We start from the raw sequence: 18,763 nt of genomic DNA, 5'->3' as shown, positions 1-18,763 counted from the left end.
TCTTCTTAACGTCATATGTTTCATACACTGTACATGTTGGGCATGATACAATACATACTGCATGTATATCGTTGTCAAAATTTTACGTTTTAATATTACTAATATTTAACTTCTCTATAAAAAAAAAAATATTTACGTTCTCAACAATTGAACAAATATTACCAAAACGTATTTAGACAATATTTATTACTTACCATACACCATTAAGCAACATTTTAATAGTTTTTCTTGTTTAGTTTAGATTTGACATTTCTTTTAATTCCTCCTCACTGCTTTTCTTCGTCCATTGTTGATGTAAAATAGTGCTGCCAATTGGATTCACCTACTCATCTTTCTTTCGTTTTTCTTTTTTTTTTTGGAAAACGTTTATTGGCAGTTTATACACGCTTATTATATTTTGGAAAAAAGAAATGGCTTTCAGAATGTACCTGAAACAGACTACCCCTGCAATAAACAAAATCAGCAAAGAAGAAAACAATTGTTTATTGTATAGTTTCTTTCCTGAAAAGCTTCATGCATATACTGTAATACTGACATACAATATATGCATATGGAATGTGAGATGCAGTTATTATTTTCGTCCACTTGTGGTCACTATACTGACATTCTACACTGTAGTATCTGTGACACTGAATGTGTGCATGCCTTTAAACGGCGGGCCTGGCCTATTGAGCAATGTGGAAGTCAGAAAATGAAGACGTACAAAAAGGTTGGCTGTTTACCGGTTTTAGCGTTAGCCAATGAGCGTGCAGGGTGGTTAGGCCGTCGGCTAGTCAGATAAGAAAACACTTGTGTTGACTGTATTTTGTTACCATTTGTTCAATAAAGTGACTGAAAGAGCACCGGCGACTGTTTCCATCCTCCCACTATCCAAACCACCTGTTATGGATTACAATTAGTTCTAACTGGCAGTGGTAGGCTGTACTAAATTAGCTAACAATGTTTACTTCACCGTACACGTGCGGTTGTGTAACTTAAGCCAGTTGTACTTTGCATTAGACACATTGCACTTAAGCTTCTTTTACTAAACAAGAAATGATTCCAAACTTTGGCAGTCGCTGCAGTCAGAATGATTCACTCATTTCCTATTCCCTCATCACTATACAAGGATTTTTCTACAGTGGCCTATATAATTGACTCGAGGGCTGAAACGATTCATCGAATACCCCGGAGACACTATATAGGGATTTTCATAAAGTGGACTATAGAGTTGAGTCATCAGTCAGTTGTGGAACGCTACTCGGGCAGCGTTGCAGTCGCATAATTACAACGTACCAGACCGACGTCAGCTGTTGGAGCTTCCGCGATAAAAAGGTAGCATTGTATTGGTCATTAGGTGGCGCTCTCGTGTGCCGCACACTTATGTCTTTTGAGCTGTGAGTGCCACGTGAAGCGCTGTCGGCAGGCGTGGCAGCTAAACGGTTTCTCCCCCGTGTGGGCCACCATGTGCGTGGTCACGTGACCTTTCTGCGAGAACCTTTTCCCGCACACCGAGCAGGCAAACGGTTTCTCCCCGGAGTGAGCCGCCACGTGCCGGGTCATGTGGCCCTTCTCGGAGAACGTCCGTCCGCAAAGCGAGCACGAGAAGGGCTTGGCGCCCGTGTGGGTGCGCATGTGCGTGGTCATGTGACCCTTCTGGGAAAAGCTCTTGGCGCAGACGGAGCACGAGAAGGGCTTGGCGCCCGTGTGCGTGCGCATGTGCTGCACCAGCGCGTTGCTTTTGGCGAAGCCGGTAGCGCAAAGCGAGCACGAGTAGGGTTTCTCCCCTGTGTGGATGCGGAAGTGCACTACCAGGTCGGAACGCTTACGGAAACTTTTGGAGCAAACGACGCACGTGAAGAGTTTGTCCGCGTGGATCTTTTCGTGCCACTTGAGGCTCAACTTGGACAAAAAAAATTTGCCGCACCGCGAGCACGCCAGCGCATCGTCCGAGCGCGACCGGGCGCTCCCCGTCCGAGCGTGGTCGCCCACGTCTATCCCGGAAGAGTCTAACGAGGCTTCTTCGGGCTGAAGACTGACGCCCGAGCCGTCGCCTTCAACTTGTGCGCGGGTGTGATCGCCCCCGGGCGACCGCCTGTCTTCGTCTTCTCGTTCGCTTTTCACGTGGATGCCGGTGATGTCAGCATCCTCCTCTTCGTCCTCTTCCTCTTTCACAACAACCACTTTGAACACGTCTGATGGTAACACTGGAAGAGACAAACAAAAAAATTAAAATCAACACTGACACACTTTCCGCAAGAAATGTTCCATCCATCCATTTTGTTCAGGGCTGCAGCTATCAAATCTTTTTAGAATCGATTATTCTATTGATTCATCGGATAAAAACTTACTTTGCAATAAAGTTTATTGGAACATCTTTTTTTTTTTCCAGTTACTTTTTTCCAGCTACTTCTTGGGTACGGGCGCAACAATGAATCAATTAATCGACAACTAATCGATGATCAAATTAATGGACAACTGCCATGATGATCGATTAATCCTTTAGAGGCCTTGTTGAAATTAAAATCGTCGAAATCCTCGGAATTTCAGCCTCTCGACAGGAAACATTTCCTGATTTCTGTCGTCTTCCCTGAAAACAGAGTATTATGATTATCTTTGTGTTTAATTAAAACATTTTTTTTAAATCAAATAAAAAAATATTTACAAACATTTGCTTTGACTCTGGAAAACAATTATCAATATTTTCCAAAGGATTTTAGGGACCAAACAAGTAACTGAATCCTAATTATGACAACTCGAAACATTTTTGATAGCTGCAGCTCTATTCATAGTCTTCGATTCTATTTGCTGATGGCGCAGAGTACTCACGCTAACGTGCAAAGACCAGATTCGAACCCGGGACCTCAAAAGTGTGAGGCGAATGTGATCATCAATAGGCAACCGTGCTACACGCCTGCTCTTATCTATTACACGTGGGACTATGAGTACTGTGTCGAATTAATCCACTCGAAGGAAAATTCAACACTAAAGCAACAATGAACAAAACTGCTACATGAGACTTCGCGTGATTTTCCGTTTTTCTCCACTTAGGCGAACAGAAATATCATGAAACTCCTAAGTACGTCGATAATGCTCATTTGGTGACCAAATGAAAGATTAGCTTCAGTTAGTTAGCAGCCGCGGCTAACGAAGTGAGTGGGACAACGTGATGTTCGTAAAACGCGTTTTGGTGAAAAAGCTGCACGAACCTTCACATTGCAACTTGTGTTCGGGGTTTGAAACCAGATTCGGGTGCTCCTCCATGTCTGGTTTGAAAAGCAAATGCTGGCGACGCGTTGTCTCGGTCTCTTCGGCTTCTTCGCCCTGTTCGTCTAACATCCGGTAACAGCGTTTCAAAATAAGACGCGGGGTCGCCAGCGGCCGTTGAGCAATGGACGGGCCTTGCGGATTGACGTTTTAGTTTGAAAAACATTCCGGAAATGCTCCCTTCCGCGTCAGGAAGAAGAAAAAAAAATTAACTCCATTTTATAACAATAATAATAATAGTAATAAAACTTCAGTTAGCTTCTCCTCGAGCGTCTCTCATTTTGTTTTACTTTTAAAAATTTTTATTGATGAATTGGTGACCGAGAAAACAAAGTGTGGACAGTGACAGGAAGGGGCGCCATATTGTTACCCAGTTTGACATGACGCGCCTATTCAACGTTATGCAAGGCAATTGACCACTTCCAAAACTGACTTTTTGTAAGGGCTATTTTCCACAGAATACTCACAGAATGTATATTTTAAGGTCGTCTGAGACTATCATCATTGCCATAAAAGAAATCGGCTCTGAATTAAGACTACACCTTTTTTTTTTTTTTTTTTTTTTTTTAAACAAGCAGTGTGTGTACTAATGAGGAATGTGCATTTTGTCTGCATAGTGCATTCGTGCGTGTCTCATCATGCTTCCCTTCTGAGAAAATCGTTCGTGACAAAGCGGGCATGAGAAAGGTTTCTCTCCAGTGTGAGTTGTCATGTGTCTCATCATGTTCTTCTTCACGGAGAAGCTCTTCGTGCAAACAGGACATGGGAAAGGTTTTTCTCCCGTGTGCGTCCTCATGTGTATCATCATGTTTTTCTTATCGGAGAATCTTTTAGCGCAAACGGGACATGAGAAAGGTTTCTCCCCCGTGTGTGTCCTCACGTGCGTCGTCATGTTTTTCTTATAGGAGAAACTTTTGGCACAGATGAGACACGAGAAAGGTTTTTCTCCGGAGTGTATGCGCATGTGCGTCATCATGTTTTTCTTCACTGAGAAGCTTTTACCACAAACAGAGCAAGAGAAAGGTTTTTCCCCCGTGTGCGTCCGCGTGTGTCTCATCAGACTGCACCTCTGAGAGAATCTTTCGCCGCAAACTGTGCAGCAGAAAGGTTTCTCCCCACTGTGCGTCCTCATGTGGATCATCATATTCTTCTTGTCTGAGAACCTTTCGCCACAAACGGCGCAACAAAAAGGTTTCTCACCCGTGTGACTCCTCATGTGTACAGACATGTTCTTCTTGTCTGAGAATCTCTTCGCGCAAATGGAGCAAGCGAAAGGTTTTTCTCCAGTGTGAGTTCTCGTGTGTTTGACCAGAGCGGCGCGCCTGCGGTAGCTGCAGTCGCACACGGAGCAGGAAAAAGGTTTTTCTCCAGTGTGACATCTGGTGTGCCTCACCAAACTTCCTTTCTGGGCGAAGCTGGCAGCGCAAAGCGAGCACGAGTACGGTTTCTCTCCCGTGTGGATACGAGCGTGCACAATCAGATCCGAACGCTGCCTGAAGCTTTTACTGCAGAATGAACAAGTCAGACTTGTTTCCTCCACGTGACTCCTCATGTGTCTTTCCAGGTTTTTCTCGTGAACAAAACACTTCTCGCACTCGCAACACTTCCAGCAGTTTTTCGTCTCTTTAGGACGCTTCGAAGCTTCTTTGCGCTCGTCCTCGTCATCGGCGTCGTCGTATTCTGAAGTCGAGTCATCACAATCTGACAGCAGAGCCAAGACGGAGTCGGCTTGTGATCCTCCATCGGCAGCTCGTTGTTGTGGGATTTCTGGAATAGAGAAATACTTTCTTCAGCTCAGCGTTTCTCTTAAATTGTCTTTTTCTTTAAAAATTATTATTATTATTAACCGGGCGCCAACTTGTGCACACAATCATGTCGTCTATTGGATCCACGTCAAGGCTATGTATGCACTTGATGCTAGCGCAACCAATAGTCCAAACAGTGAACATAACAACCAGGCACAAGAGAAATAAGTAGGCTTGTGGCTGCCTGGTTGGACCAACATTAAAGGAATAAATGTAATAAATGCAGTAATGAATGTAGTAAAATAGTAAATCACAATTCCCATTATGCTTGTGTGGTCATGTGATCACTTGACTCCGCCCCTCTTTTCTCCTCACTTTGACTGTGCCGAAGAAGACGAGACCACTGGGCTTCGTTATCCTCATCTTCATCAGTCTTCACGTGGAATTCGGTGGCCTCGGCCTCTCCCCGCTGCTGTCGCTCCTCTTCGTCTTTGTCGCGAGGCGGCTCCTGTTCTTCCTCCTGCTCCTCCTCCTCCTCCTTTTTCACGACAATCACTTTGAGCACATCCGATGGCAACACTGAAACACACACAAAAGAAGAAAAAAAAACACGTCAAAATGCCAAAACAAATGTATCCACGGGTGGCACATCTGCCTCGCAGTTCTGAGGTTGGGGCCATGTTGTGACTGCAGGTGCAACTATTAATCAATTACTCAACAACTAATCGATTACCAGATTAATCACCAACAATTTTTGATTAATCGTTTAAGACCTTGTTGAACTTGAAATTTGTCGAATTTGAAAAGTGGATGGACATCATAATCCAAATGCTAATGCTAAGTATGCTAATGCTAAATACATAAACGTATTTAAAACTTGACCAAAAAAAAAAATCTACATTTTAGCAATAACAGAAACACCATAAGAAGGGCATTTATATGACAAGGCCACAGAAAAGGTGTCGGAAATGCTCATTGGGCGACCTAACGAAAGATGGTAGCAGCAGTTAGCAGCTGTGGCTAACAGACGTTAGCTTTAGCTGAGCAGCGACGTCACGTTCGCTTAACGCGTTTGTAAAAAAAAAAAAAAAAAAAAAAAAAAAAAAAACAAGCAGCAGCGACTTCCACCTTTCAGCTGGCGTTCGGTCTTTGAAACCACTCTCAGCCGTTGCTCCATGTTTGCTTTGATGAGGCGAAATGTAACGTTTTGTCTCGTTCTTCGGTTTGTCCGCCTTGCTTCTCCTAACATCCGGGAAAGACGTTTCAAAATAAATCAAAGCAAGCTTCGTTTCGAAACGCCTCCCGGAAATGATCCTTAGCGAAATCTTCTGCTGGAGTTTTGGTGCGAGAACGCGTCGAAGATGTTCAGCCTCGTCCACACTTCGAAGCTCGTCGTCAGCCAGCGTCTGAACGCCGCCGTGGATGAAATATTTCGACAATTTGAGACGACGATAGTCGAGTGTGAAGACGAGATGGAGATGCCGACATCGCCAACGCACGAAGGTTGGTTGTCGTGTGACGAATTGTGTGATTGACTTTAGCCTGACACCATCGCCGATAGAATAGAGTTGTTCCGAGTTTATTCATTCCGTGACCAAGCTCAATTGAAAGGCCATCAAAGTGGACCCCTCGCTTTCACGAATGGCGAACATCTGTGAATAACTCACGCTCATTGTCGTTGCCATGAAATAAAAATGTCAAAAGAATCCGAAATGTTTGTGTGACCATAACAACCAGACACCTGGGTATGTGGACATAACAATGAGACACCTGTGCGTTTTGTTTTTCACTTTACTCAAGTGGCGGTGTGTCTCAAGCGCACTCGTAGTTCGTAGCAAAAAAATACAATAAAAATGACCAAGTGGCAGCATGTAAATGAAAAAATAAAATGTGTCAATTGGGGCACTCGTAGACATAGATAGGTCGATAGTTAGAAATTGAAAATATTTAAGGACATTTTTGCTCGGTCGTGTTGTGAGAAATGAGAGAGAGACTCTTCCCCTGCTCTCTCTGCTGCAAACGGTTCGAGCGCCAGCCAGAACTGGTGTCGCACTCCCGCATTCCCACCGGAGAGAAACCCTTCCGCTGCACCGTTTGCCACAAACCCTTCGGCTAGAGCGGACACGTCAGCAGACACGTGAGGCTGCACACGGCCACAAAACTCTTGAGACGCAAAAGCTGACAGACGCTCACTGTTTTTCTGTTCTCATAATAAACATTTCAACTAAAGCCTGGTACACACATAAGGATTTTTCAAATCCTAAAAGATTATAGATCGAGTTCAAAGGTCACACATGAAGATAAAAAAAAATAAATAATCAGGTATGTAACAGTTTTGGTCGTACAGTGTGTGGTATGCTCCGATAATTCAACACAGATTCTGTTCCACAACCGATCTAGAATCCAGTCCTCCAAGACAGAAATTTCATGTGGTCAAATGTGATCTAACAAAAACGAAGTGGAAGTAACAGCAATGCAACTCTGAAGAAATGACAGTGGTCTTAGGACTAGTCCCAAACAACAACAAAATAAAAAGGCTGTTGGAAAACTCAATTAAATGAATGAAAATGCCATCAATCTGTTTCAGCTGCCCGCCCTGCCCCCCAAAAAATACAAAAATTGTCATGTGTATTTTAATGAGAAAAAAAGCACATTTTTTTCATCAATTAAATAAGTAACTCAATTACATTCAAATGTATTTTAAATTATTGATATCAGTTAAATAAAAAATACAATTTTAAAATGAACTTGAATTATTTTTATTACTAAAATAAAATTGTACATATTTTATATGCAAATTTTTTGCCATATTTATTATTATTTCATTCCTTTAAAGTTTGCCCAGCACTGGTTTTATGTCTTTTTTGAAGATGCGTTTGTGCTTACTGTATGTATGGAAACTTGTGTCCCAAGAAAACAAACGTTCGAGAAATGCTATCACAGTATTTTATCGAGTGTCATTTGTACACTTATCTGCAGGAAGGGATGTGTTTTGTGTACACAAAGTATGACACCGAATACACAGAGGTCGTGTTGTTTCATTGCGTTGCGTGTGGTTTGTACCGTCCTACCTTGACTAAGGTGTTCAATTCGCCCCATGATTAAAATTTTATTGTGCCATCAAAAGCGCTTTTCAGCCTCGTGTTATAATTTAAGGTGTCACAAAAGTTTATTTTCACCTTTAAAAAGCTCATTTTCACCAGTTTTTGGTCAGAAACCAACCCATGTTCCCCCTGCTGAATGCTAAAAAACGAAAACAGCTAGCAACGTAACATCTTTCTTTCTGGCGAGGTTCAGTTCTTAAATTTTCACAGAAAACAATAAATGAAAATGCTCTAAAAGGGCTGACAATACGGGAAGCTCCATTCTTTTCCCTCCGCTTCCCTCGAGCGGCAACGTATCCAGAGCTTTTGGCTCACACCACACCCCAAAACAAACAAAAACAAAACATGACCATAACTTGAAGTTGGGGCACTCGTATGTCAAGGTCCCATTGATTAGGACACCATCTAGTCTAGGTCCACTACTGCGCGTTGTCAAGTTGCGCGTTTGTACACTTGTGTCTGGTGATCTGATACTTGTGCGGGAATCTCTTGTGACAAACGCTGCAGCCGAACGGCGTCTCTCCGGTGTGCGTCCTCAAGTGTATCGTCATGTTCCTCCTGGTGGCGAACGTTTTGCCGCAGAGCGAGCACGAGTGCGGTTTCTCCCCCGTGTGCGACCTGACGTGCGAGATCATGTGTCCCCGCTCGGAAAAAGTCTTGCCGCAGAAGGCGCACGGGAAGGGTTTTTCTCCCGTGTGCGTCCTCATGTGCGCTCTCAGTTGTCCCTTCTGGCAGAAGCTTTTGCCGCAAACCGAGCAGGAGAAGGGTTTCTCCCCTGTGTGCGTTCTCATGTGGAGAACCAGCGACATACGGTAGCTGAAGCCCGAGCCGCACACGGAGCAAGAGTAAGGTTTCTCTCCAGTGTGCGTTCTCATATGGGACACCAGGTATCTCTTGACAGAGAAGCCCTTGCCGCAAACGGAGCAGGTGAACGGTTTTTCCCCAGAGTGCGTCCTCATGTGCGTGCGCAGGTTGCTCTTGCTGGAGAAGTTTTTTCCGCACACGGCGCAGATGATTTGCTCGCCGGTGTGCGTCCTCGTGTGGTGCACCAGCTGGTACTTGGTGTCAAAGCTTTGGCGGCACCGAGAGCAGGTCAAGCGCTTCTTTTCGTCCGCTTTGGAGTCGTCGGAGTCGCAGTGGTCGGAGTCCGAGAGCCGCTGCGAGCGCTCGTCCGAGTCGCTTGAGCTGTCGTGAAGCTCTTGGTCGCCGTCGTCGTCTTCTCTCTTCGCAGGGAGCGTGGCGACGTCATCGTCTTCCTCTTTAATGCGGGGGTGCAGTGGCTCCTCCTGCCCCCCCCTGGACCGCCACACCTGCTGCTGTTCTTCGCCGACGATCACTTTGAGCACGTCTAACGGTAAAACTGAAACATATGGGAGTGAATCAATTAGAAAACAAACATTTTCCTTAAAAAAAAAAAAAATATATATATATATATAAATTTAAGACTGTAAATATAAAAATAAAGAAGTTTTGTGAATTGGACACAACACAGAGAAGTTTGAAATTCGAAAAACCACCAATAAAAAACGGGAAAAAAAAGAAATGGGACAACAGTTAAATGCTATGTCTCCACAACTGACTTGCGAGCCTCTGTGCATGTTTTCAGCACACAGCCACTGAATCCCGCTGTCCCAAAAGTCACAAAACACTTCTCCACTCAGGTTTTTTTTGTTGTTGCTGTTTTTCTAAGCGTATCATTCCCTTGCCCGCGGCTGGCCGATTGACATCGACAGTTTGAGAAGCCGTCATGGCCGTCACGTTGCGTTAACGCGACGAACCGTTCGCACTGTCCAAGTTTCTCCGAAGACGATCTCTTCTGGACAAACCGAGCAGCGTTAAAGGTATCATCCATCCACTCTCTGAACCACTTATCAAAAAGATTGTATTGAACATATAGATTTCAGCTGATTAATTGGTGATCTGAATTTCTTTTCTGAATTTTGCAACCCTGCTCCAATGTCAATTGGCCACAGCGGGGAATGATACGCTTACAAAAACCGCAAAGCTCAAGCCGTCAAACGCTGATGGCATCGTGTGTCTTCCACTGACACTCGAAACTTAAAAGAGAAAACAATTGATGTAGCGTTTGTATTTGGGTTTTTTTTACCCCCCCCATTTGTTTGATAGGTGGCGATCATGGAGGACGAAGAACAGGGAGGGGCTGTGAATAATTTGGGGATTCCAGTGGTGCCATATTGACTCACATGGTTTAAAAAATAAATAAATAAAATGCACCCTTCAAAATGGATGTCATGAAATGTAATTGGTTGTTGGTTTTTGCACAGGTTTTGTGGAAACTGCTTACTTATTGATGTATGTAAACATGCCGTCATATTGATTCTTCTTCATCCTTCCCAGCTTTTTCCCTATTTTGGGTGGCCATTTTTTTGTGTGTGTGTGTGTCACATTGATTGAAAGGTCATTATAAAAACAAAGCTAGTGGTGACCACATACTTTTGCACAGAACTGTTCAGTATATATATAAAAAAAAAAAGCATAAAAACACGTTTTCCATTAACAACGAACTACTGTAGCCTACTGTGACATTATAATACATCAGCACATATATACGTGAATATGTGTCGATGTGAAGTCTTTTTATGTTTTGTGTCGATACACCGTAGCAGCAGCAGCTAGCGCCTGCTAACAGTCAGTGCTTAGCTTTAGCTTGGCAACGAGTCCCTACTGCGTGAGTCAAAACATTTTTTTTGTAGAAAACAAACCTTCAACTTTGGAGTTGGGCTTCAAACGTGAAGCCAGTTGCCGACGTTTGTCCATTTTGGATGTGTTTTAATGATCGTTCGCTTCTCGAGTGTCAAAGTTGACAAGCTCGTCGAGCCAACGAGGAAGTCGGACGTTGTTTACATCCGGCCTTTCAAAATAAAAGGAAAATGGCGACGCAGCAGGGTTTCCCAGCCTTTGACAGAAAGGAATTCCGGCTTCACTGAATACTCTCACAGAGAGGATTAGTTGCTATAAATCGCAAAAGCGATTATTCCGTAACTTTTGATCAACTACTAAATGATTGCGTTTTTAACTTCTTCTTACTCTTTTTCGAATATGCACAATTTAACTTTACTTTTATTGTATTTTAATCTTGTCTGTTTTATTGTTCGTGTTTTATATCACGCTCACATGTTCGAAACAAAGAATTCAATCAATCAATCAGCTTTTTCTTTTAAATAAGACCAGGAAATGACAATACTAGTTGTTATCTTTGGCAAACATGCACAAATATTCACGTTTTTTTGTGAAATGGAAATATATTAAAAAAAAAAAAAAAAAACACCCACATCCTAGACAACATTGTTAAAACAATTTGCACTGGAGACAAATTTATTAATGTATGTTGTATGTATATAATGTTTTATAATGCTGTTATTGAAATAAAAAGTTAAAAAAAAAAAAAAAAGATAAATCTTTGGTAAACATTTCTTGATTTATTTAATGGTGATACTGATCTGGTAGTGTAGCGCCTATTCCATTAAATGTGCTTCGCGTTTTACATAAATATGAATAATTACAGTAGCAAGTAAATTGAAAGTAAAAAGATGCAGAATAAAAAGCTTACAGCACCTGGTATTCCCAGGCGGTCTCCCATCCAAGTACTAACCAGGCCCGCCCCTGCTTAGCTTCCGAGATCGGACGAGATCGGGCGTTTTCAGGGTAGTATGGCCGTAAGCGGAGGAACGAGACAGAAAATTGCTATTTGTACTTACTTTTACACAACTAAGCCGCAATTGTATGGTTTCATGTCCTGGGATTTGAACCGTCGCAGCTGTGACTGTTTTATTTCGCTGTACAAACCTTTTTAAGGTGTCAAAGAGAGAGCGCGTTGCAACCGTTTGGTTGCAACGCGCTCTCTCTTTCGCGTTTTACATAAATATGAATAATTACAGTAGCAAGTAAATTGAAAGTAAAAAGATGCAGAATAAAAAGCTTACAGCACCTGGTATTCCCAGGCGGTCTCCCATCCAAGTACTAACCAGGCCCGCCCCTGCTTAGCTTCCGAGATCGGACGAGATCGGGCGTTTTCAGGGTAGTATGGCCGTAAGCGGAGGAACGAGACAGAAAATTGCTATTTGTACTTACTTTTACACAACTAAGCCGCAATTGTATGGTTTCATGTCCTGGGATTTGAACCGTCGCAGCTGTGACTGTTTTATTTCGCTGTACAAACCTTTTTAAGGTGTCAAAGAGAGAGCGCGTTGCAACCAAACGATCTTCGCGCAGCCAATCAAACGCCCGTAACCAGGAACATGTCCCGCCCACCGCTAACGTGGATTGGTTGTGTGTCGCGCCCAAGCAAAAAGTCAAACAGTTAATGTAAGTCATACTATGAGGGAAACACAATTTACATTCTATTTTACTACATTGTGTCATGTACAAGTACACAATACCTTCATAAATCTCAGGTTTAATTACAGCACGTAACATATTTTACGTTTTTTTTAAAACCATCTTTATTGGAAAAACTATTTACAATAAAACCAGACAAACATACAATATAGTCATTAATACAAGATAATACAAAAAAGTAGCCAGCGGAACTTTAAATAAAACCACTAAATGTAGAGTCTAATAGAAAAATTATCTGATGGAAAAATTATGAGTTAACTCATGTTTTATTTGGTTTCATTCTCAGAAATAATTTTAAAAAGAGGTTGTAAATGACTACATTTGGAGTTGCGGGTATGACGTTGCGCACGGATATTTATTAATATATATAACTTTTATAATAAGCATTCTTCTTTGACTATGGGCCGCAGCAGGATGATGACGTCACTGCGAACAACCAGCGTTAGCAGGTGGGCTACTTCCGGGTGGCAAAACCCTACCTGTGCTGAAAACTATGACCAAAACCTGTTCTGTTTGGGGTTGCACCGCCAGATACGCCAAAAACGGTTTTGGTTTTTTTCGATTTCCTTCCAAAAAATCCAAATTGATCCAGCGGAATCTGTGGGTGACGAGGATCAGGCGAGTGGATGTCGTCACAGACTGGGAACCGAACGTCCATCATCGGGTTTGCGGAAGACATTTTCTCGCAGGTGTGTGCAAAACCGACGCGTGGATTGTCTTTTCCTCGGAGTCACTTGTCAAACCAGATCGCGTTTGGCCAGTTATCAAACGAGGAGGCCATTGTGACCAAAGTTAAAATACAGTCGTGTAGTAAGTCTTCATCAAAAACAAAACAGAAGTCCCCCAGAAGTTGAAAACAAACAAAATAGAATCGTACTCAAAGTTAAATACAACTGAACTGTACTTAAAAAATGTACTGTGCTGAATCTCTATAGTGGAATGTTGATTCTATTTGAGTTGAATTTAATCCCGTTGAATTTAATGATTGCGCAGGTTGTCCGAACCCGGACCCCGGCCACCCCGATTTTGCTCCGTCGCTACACCTGCAGCCGGAACCAGCCGGGTCCAGTCCAAGCGCGTCCGCTAAGAAGAGAGCGACAGATAAACGCGCTCGCTACCGACCGGACGGCGAACGGCGGGATTGTGCGGCTCACAACCGAGACAAACGGGAAGCCGTCGGGGACGAGCGAGCGGTACGTAAAACTGTGATCAATGGAAGTGCCAACCTGATTAATCTGCTTTTGGGAGAACTTAAAATTACTACTCGATTAATCGTTGCAGCCCCAGTATATAGCGTACGGTATAAAAATCCCTTTGTAGTGAGTAGGGAATGATGAATGATTGCGAACGCAGTTACTGCGTTCGCAATCATTCGTCATCCCTAATCACTACACAGAGATTATTAGTGGCGGAACTATCTAGGTCCACTATGTAAAACTATGTTTTTATTTCTTGTCTTCGTTTGTGTCGACAGGGTAATCGTTCCGCGGCGAGGAGAAGATGCAATTGTAGCGTCCCTCGGTGCTCCAGAATTTCTCAGCCGTTTCCCTACTTGAGCTTTCGCTCGTTTCCAGAGGCTCCCGAAACACGGGGCAACCGGAAAGAGGCCAGCGGCAGGGACCGAGGGCCCGCTTTTCAAATGGCGCGTGGCCCGACCTTGGCGTTCAGCCGCCGTTTTGCGCCGGGTGACGTGTACGCCTCAGCCGCGGACCGGGTGCGGATCAGGCCGGGAGCCGTACCCTCCCGAGCCCCCTGGAACTCCTTCGGTACGGTTGACCTTTCACCTTCAAGCTCACAATGTCAGTCACCTAGCGCACGAAGGGAAACTGGCTAATTGGGCCCAATTTGGGCAGTTTCACGTAGGGGTGTACTCACTTTTGTTGCCAGCAGTTTCACCATGACGTGATATCTAATTGACAGTCCATACTCGTTTGTCACCACCAGGGATAAGTTCGCCCATAGCAGAGGCCGTCGACGTCCGTCTCAACACCGCCGACGTCCCGTTGGCCCGCCCAGAGGAGGCGGGGCTTGCCAGTACGGTGGAACAAGACCACGCCTACGCCTACGCCCCCACTGGTGAGGCCACCGTCTTTCCCCATTCATTTCCATTCACATCGGCCAAAGAGTTTCATTTGCTAGCGTGTCTATTCTCGAGGCAACACTGCATTTCTGTTTGTTTGCGTTTCAGCCGCGCTAGCGGGGAAACAAAAGGCGGCCGCCCAGAAAGAGGCGGCGTCACAGCCCCTCCATGTCGGAGAGGAAGGGGAGGAGCCTGAGCCCGTCGGCGTCAAAGAGGGAGAGGAAGACTGCGGCGTCTCTCGGGAGGACATCATCGAGGTCCAAGTGAAGAGTGAAGACGAAGCTGATTGGTCACATCAAGTTGTTCTCGTCCGGCCGTATTCAATAGCGGAACCAAACCCAAAACAATTTTAAAGCAAGAATACATTGGATGTGCCAGCACTAGTTAACCGCAATACTCTGATGAATTGTTGTTGTTGTTGGGGAAAAAAAAAAAAAAATCACTCATTAATTACTCCCTAATCACTAGAATTAGCAACAACATTCTGATTTATAACGTCTGGATGGAATGGCCATTTCAACTGAAGTACAAAGCACCAGCAAATCTTTAAAAATATTAGTTTTTTTACACATATAATAAACTGATTACAAAACGATGAAATGGAAACAAGTAATAAAACTTGTTTGTGGCATTATGTGTACAGCACGTGGAAAACATGCCATGTTGACCTAGTGACAAACGTGCACCATTTAGTCAATATCGCTACAAATGACAAGCAGATACAAATGACAAACAGATAAGTAAATCTTCACAAGTCAGTAGTCTTTTTATATGTTGAAAAGTGTAAGTATGAATCTAACCGTTTCAAAGTCTCAGACAAACTAATGAGATTGCGCCACAAGGTAGCACTTCATGGTCATATTTGGAAAAATATGTCATGTTTGAGACTACGGCAGAATGGCACATGACCAGAGAGAGACAATCACAAGTGTCTGCTTTAGAAGGAGGACGCGATATAAAGAAAAAAAATAATAATAATCAAACATTTTGCAGCTATTTTTCAAATGGAAATTTCCAAAAGCAACTAATTGCAATCACGCATTTTCTTCCTGTAATCGAGTGGACTACAATTTCATACATTTTGTCATTCAATTATGTAATCTGGTAACGTAATGCAATTAAGTTACTCCGCAGCACTGGCGATAATGAACCGGTGCATTTCAGCACATTTGTCTGACGTGAGGATCGGCGATGACGAGGATGCGTTTGGTGCGGTGCGTCCTCATGTGCGACATCATGTGTCCTTTCTGCGAGAAGCGTTTCGAGCACAACGCGCACGAGAACGGTTTTCCGCCCGAGTGCGTCCTCACGTGCGTCACCAGATGTCCTTTCTGAGAGAAGCTTTTGCCGCACAACGAGCAGGCGAAAGGTTTTTCTCCCGTGTGCGTCCTCATGTGCGTCAGCAGGTTTCCGCGCCGCGAGAATCTCTTGGGACACATGGAGCAGGAGAACGGTTTCTCTCCGACGTGCGTCCTCATGTGTTCCAGTAGCGCCGATCGATGATAAAAATTGGTGTTACAAAAGCTGCACGGAGAAGGTTTGTCGTGGTCGTGCGTTGCTTTGTGTCTCATCAAATGTCCCTTCTGAGAGAATCTGCCGCTGCAAAGCGAGCACGCAAAAGGTTTTTCCCCCGTGTGGACGCGGGCATGAACCAGCAGATTGGCACTCTGGCTGAAGCTTTTACCGCAAACTGAGCAGCCGAAAGGTTTTTCTCCCGTGTGGATCCTCGTGTGAGTTACGAGATTTCGCTCATGAACAAAACTCTTCCCACATTCGTAACATTTGAAACGTTTTTTACTCTCGTCGGAATGCTTGAAAGCTTTATTTTCTTCGCTGCGATCATCCATATCGCGAGATTCATCTTCATAATCTGACAGTGGAGCCAAAATGGCGTCTGCTTCTGATCCGGCATCTTCTGCTTGTGTGGTCACGTGATCACTTGACTGCGCCCCGCTGTTCTCCTCATGAAGATGTGGCCAATCAGCTTCTTCGTCCTCCTCATCCTCTCGCTTCACGTGGACGTCCGCGTCCTCCCGACTGATGTCGCGTTCCTCCTCTTCCTCCTTGATCAACGGGCGCTCCTGTTCCTTATCCTGCGCCTCCTCTTTAACAATCGTCACCTTTAGCACGTCTGACGGGAGAGCTGAAACAGAAAAAAGACAAACATCCGATGAGTTCGTAGCGCAACGATTATTCCAGAAGCTCCGATCATTTGATTCGAAAAAAAGGTCGCCGTGATCATTTGTACACGCAAAATAAAGTTACAGCAGACACGCCATCAAAAACAATACTGTACCATGTTTTTTTTAAGTACCGGTATTAAATTATAATCAATAAATGTAGCCACAGCGCTCTCCAAGTCTGTGTATCAAGTTTTTGGGGCGTGTGCGCAAGACGGAGAAATACAGTGTAAACTTGTATATACAAATAAAAAACATATCTTAAATGTTCAATACTGTAGTGTTTAAAAATGTTAAAAAGGTATATATATTTTTTTTTTTTGTCAAGCTTATCCTAACTACTATACTAATATTTGGCATTAATAAAAATGAAAAAAAAGAATTTAAAATTGTTTTGTCAGTTATTATTACACTGCTTTTTACTGATGTTTTCGTTTATTTCTTTTTTTTTGCCGTGGTATTATTTCAGTACCGTTGTCCAAGTACTTTATGCAGTTATAGTTGAAAGTCACAATTTCGGTATTGTGATAACGTATTATACCGTCAGAAAATCAGCAAAAAAAATGTTGATTATTGTTTTCCAAAGTAAGCAAAATCTCTTGTTTTGATTCAACACAATGATAATCAAGTTGCTTGCATGGAGGACTATATTTATGCCAATAATTTATTAATTTCATTCATTCTTACTTCCTGCTCGGATTATATTGACATGTTCTTAAAGTACTCACGCATTATAAACACGAGGACGCACAAAAAGGCTCGTTTGTCCAACAATTGTAAAGGTTGTGGGAAAAGCTTAGCCTAGCTTTAGCATAGCTTCGTCTGTGCTTTGTTGGTCAAAAATGTTGGATTTCGATATTTAATATATTTAACAGGGTCACAAACCATCGAGCATCGACTCAGGTTGGCAATTTGAAAGGAACGTCCAGTGTTGGTCCATCTATTGTGTTTGTAAAATGAGATGTTTTCGCTCTTTTGTCTCAACATTGACACTTCGACTCCATCAGGAAGTAAACGTGCGCCGACATCCGGTACGACGTTTCAACATAAAGTAATCGTGGCACCGAAGTAGGTAAGAGTCTCCCATAAATACACCGAACCTTGACTAATAAAGTAAGAGTATATTTATATTGAACTATATTGGCATTATTGAACGTTCATATAAAGGATTAGTCGAAGAGTACAAGTAAAGGATTTTATTGTGAAAATAAAACCACAAAAAGCCTTTGGTGATTATTTCTGCCTCCATTTTACGTTATTATGGTGTGTATATATGTTCAACAATATGTACAGTAAAAAAGATAAACAAATATTTATTAAATGCTTGGGAATTTTCTTTTTTTTTTTTTGCAATGATGTCCAACAAGATCAGACCACTGACCAAATTCTGACGTCATCACCATGTATTACATTTGATTTGATGATAATATGTCAAGCATTTTCTCCCAGTGTTTGCTGCTCCCAGTGTTTCTATATATATATATATATATATATATATATATATATATATATATATATATTATGAGGGGGGTTATTATTTGAGAACAATTAAAAATATAAGTAAATCCCAAAACAAAACAAAAAACAACTTTGTGGCAAAAAGTGGCCACAACAAACAGTCTGTAATTAAAATGTATTTTGCTACTGTTACTGCAGACAAATTTTAACTAAGGTCAGTTAGTTACTTTGAATCCCATTAAAATGAAATGGATGTGTTTTGGATGGTCAATCATGTTTTCTTGAAAGAAAAAATATGTACGTATGTAAAAAAAAATGTACACATTTTACAAATGCTGCGAGAGTGTGTCTCCTAATGAGCACAACTATATTTATTTCTTTTTAATGCTTGACAGGAACATCCTTTTTTTTTTTTACACTTTGCTCTCATCCATTGAAATGAACACGCACACACACACAGTCAGGGAGGTGTCAATTTGCTTTTGAAAGTGCTGCGAAAAGGCCACCTTGTCTTTTCATGTGATTTGTTCCACACCCTACTAATAGATAGCATTGTGTGTGTGTTTGTGTGTTTGTGTGTGTGTGTGTGTG

At 42.8% G+C, this 18,763-nt stretch overlaps 4 protein-coding genes and 2 non-coding genes across 7 annotated transcripts; 1 reads left to right on the top strand and 5 right to left on the bottom strand.

Moving 5' to 3' along the window:
* Positions 1–416: 416 nt before the first annotated feature.
* LOC133396132 (zinc finger protein 569-like) lies at positions 417–6,237 on the bottom strand. Its single transcript, XM_061665617.1, has 5 exons — positions 6,120–6,237; positions 5,367–5,570; positions 3,834–5,013; positions 3,189–3,388; positions 417–2,186 (listed from the first exon to the last, which is right to left on the bottom strand). The coding sequence occupies exons 1-5, from the start codon at positions 6,166–6,168 to the stop codon at positions 1,333–1,335; spliced, it is 2,487 nt and encodes an 828-aa protein (XP_061521601.1). The 5' UTR covers positions 6,169–6,237; the 3' UTR covers positions 417–1,332.
* Positions 6,238–7,792: 1,555 nt separating this feature from the next.
* LOC133395779 (gastrula zinc finger protein XlCGF8.2DB-like) lies at positions 7,793–10,932 on the bottom strand. The gene is made up of 2 exons (XM_061664967.1): positions 10,819–10,932; positions 7,793–9,455 (listed from the first exon to the last, which is right to left on the bottom strand). Exons 1-2 carry the CDS (start codon positions 10,871–10,873, stop codon positions 8,515–8,517), a joined length of 996 nt encoding a protein of 331 aa, XP_061520951.1. The 5' UTR covers positions 10,874–10,932; the 3' UTR covers positions 7,793–8,514.
* Positions 10,933–11,659: 727 nt separating this feature from the next.
* On the bottom strand, positions 11,660–11,778 carry LOC133396195 (5S ribosomal RNA). Its single transcript, XR_009767332.1, has one exon. It is a non-coding gene; the product is annotated as a 5S ribosomal RNA (ribosomal RNA).
* Positions 11,779–12,032: 254 nt separating this feature from the next.
* Positions 12,033–12,151, bottom strand: LOC133396188 (5S ribosomal RNA). Its single transcript, XR_009767325.1, has one exon. It is a non-coding gene; the product is annotated as a 5S ribosomal RNA (ribosomal RNA).
* Positions 12,152–12,913: 762 nt separating this feature from the next.
* LOC133395777 (uncharacterized) lies at positions 12,914–17,001 on the top strand. The gene is made up of 5 exons (XM_061664964.1): positions 12,914–13,143; positions 13,448–13,647; positions 13,929–14,220; positions 14,399–14,530; positions 14,643–17,001. Exons 1-5 carry the CDS (start codon positions 12,948–12,950, stop codon positions 14,885–14,887), a joined length of 1,065 nt encoding a protein of 354 aa, XP_061520948.1. The 5' UTR covers positions 12,914–12,947; the 3' UTR covers positions 14,888–17,001.
* On the bottom strand, positions 15,276–17,724 carry LOC133395778 (gastrula zinc finger protein XlCGF8.2DB-like). 2 transcript variants are annotated; one of them, XM_061664965.1, is made up of 2 exons: positions 17,600–17,724; positions 15,276–16,677 (listed from the first exon to the last, which is right to left on the bottom strand). In XM_061664965.1, the coding sequence occupies exons 1-2, from the start codon at positions 17,652–17,654 to the stop codon at positions 15,695–15,697; spliced, it is 1,038 nt and encodes a 345-aa protein (XP_061520949.1). In that variant the 5' UTR covers positions 17,655–17,724; the 3' UTR covers positions 15,276–15,694. The 2 variants fall into 2 exon arrangements, with proteins under 2 accessions (XP_061520949.1, XP_061520950.1); XM_061664966.1 differs by lacking the exon at positions 17,600–17,724 and adding an exon at positions 17,443–17,585.
* Between the last annotated feature and the right edge of the window lie 1,039 nt (positions 17,725–18,763).

This window comes from Phycodurus eques, chromosome 20, assembly GCF_024500275.1.
Source record: "Phycodurus eques isolate BA_2022a chromosome 20, UOR_Pequ_1.1, whole genome shotgun sequence".
Taxonomy (NCBI): domain Eukaryota; kingdom Metazoa; phylum Chordata; class Actinopteri; order Syngnathiformes; family Syngnathidae; genus Phycodurus; species Phycodurus eques.
Note: the sequence above shows the minus strand (reverse complement) of the source record. Positions and strands in the feature narration are given on the sequence as shown.

Coding starts and splice junctions, on each gene's coding strand:
- LOC133396132 (XM_061665617.1), bottom strand. CDS start 6,168: ATGGAGCAACGGCTGAGAGTGGTTTCAAAGACCGAACGCCAGCTGAAA. Junction 5,571..6,119: donor GACCGAACGCCAGCTGAAAG/GTGGAAGTCGCT, acceptor TGTGTGTTTCAG/TGTTGCCATCGGATGTGCTC. Junction 3,389..3,833: donor AAAATGCACATTCCTCATTA/GTACACACACTG, acceptor CTAAAACGTCAA/TCCGCAAGGCCCGTCCATTG.
- LOC133395778 (XM_061664965.1), bottom strand. CDS start 17,654: ATGGACCAACACTGGACGTTCCTTTCAAATTGCCAACCTGAGTCGATG. Junction 16,678..17,599: donor ACCTGAGTCGATGCTCGATG/GTTTGTGACCCT, acceptor TTTCTGTTTCAG/CTCTCCCGTCAGACGTGCTA.
- LOC133395777 (XM_061664964.1), top strand. CDS start 12,948: ATGACCAAAACCTGTTCTGTTTGGGGTTGCACCGCCAGATACGCCAAA. Junction 14,221..14,398: donor AGCCCCCTGGAACTCCTTCG/GTACGGTTGACC, acceptor TGTCACCACCAG/GGATAAGTTCGCCCATAGCA. Junction 14,531..14,642: donor CTACGCCTACGCCCCCACTG/GTGAGGCCACCG, acceptor TTTGCGTTTCAG/CCGCGCTAGCGGGGAAACAA.
- LOC133395779 (XM_061664967.1), bottom strand. CDS start 10,873: ATGGACAAACGTCGGCAACTGGCTTCACGTTTGAAGCCCAACTCCAAA. Junction 9,456..10,818: donor GCCCAACTCCAAAGTTGAAG/GTTTGTTTTCTA, acceptor CATATGTTTCAG/TTTTACCGTTAGACGTGCTC.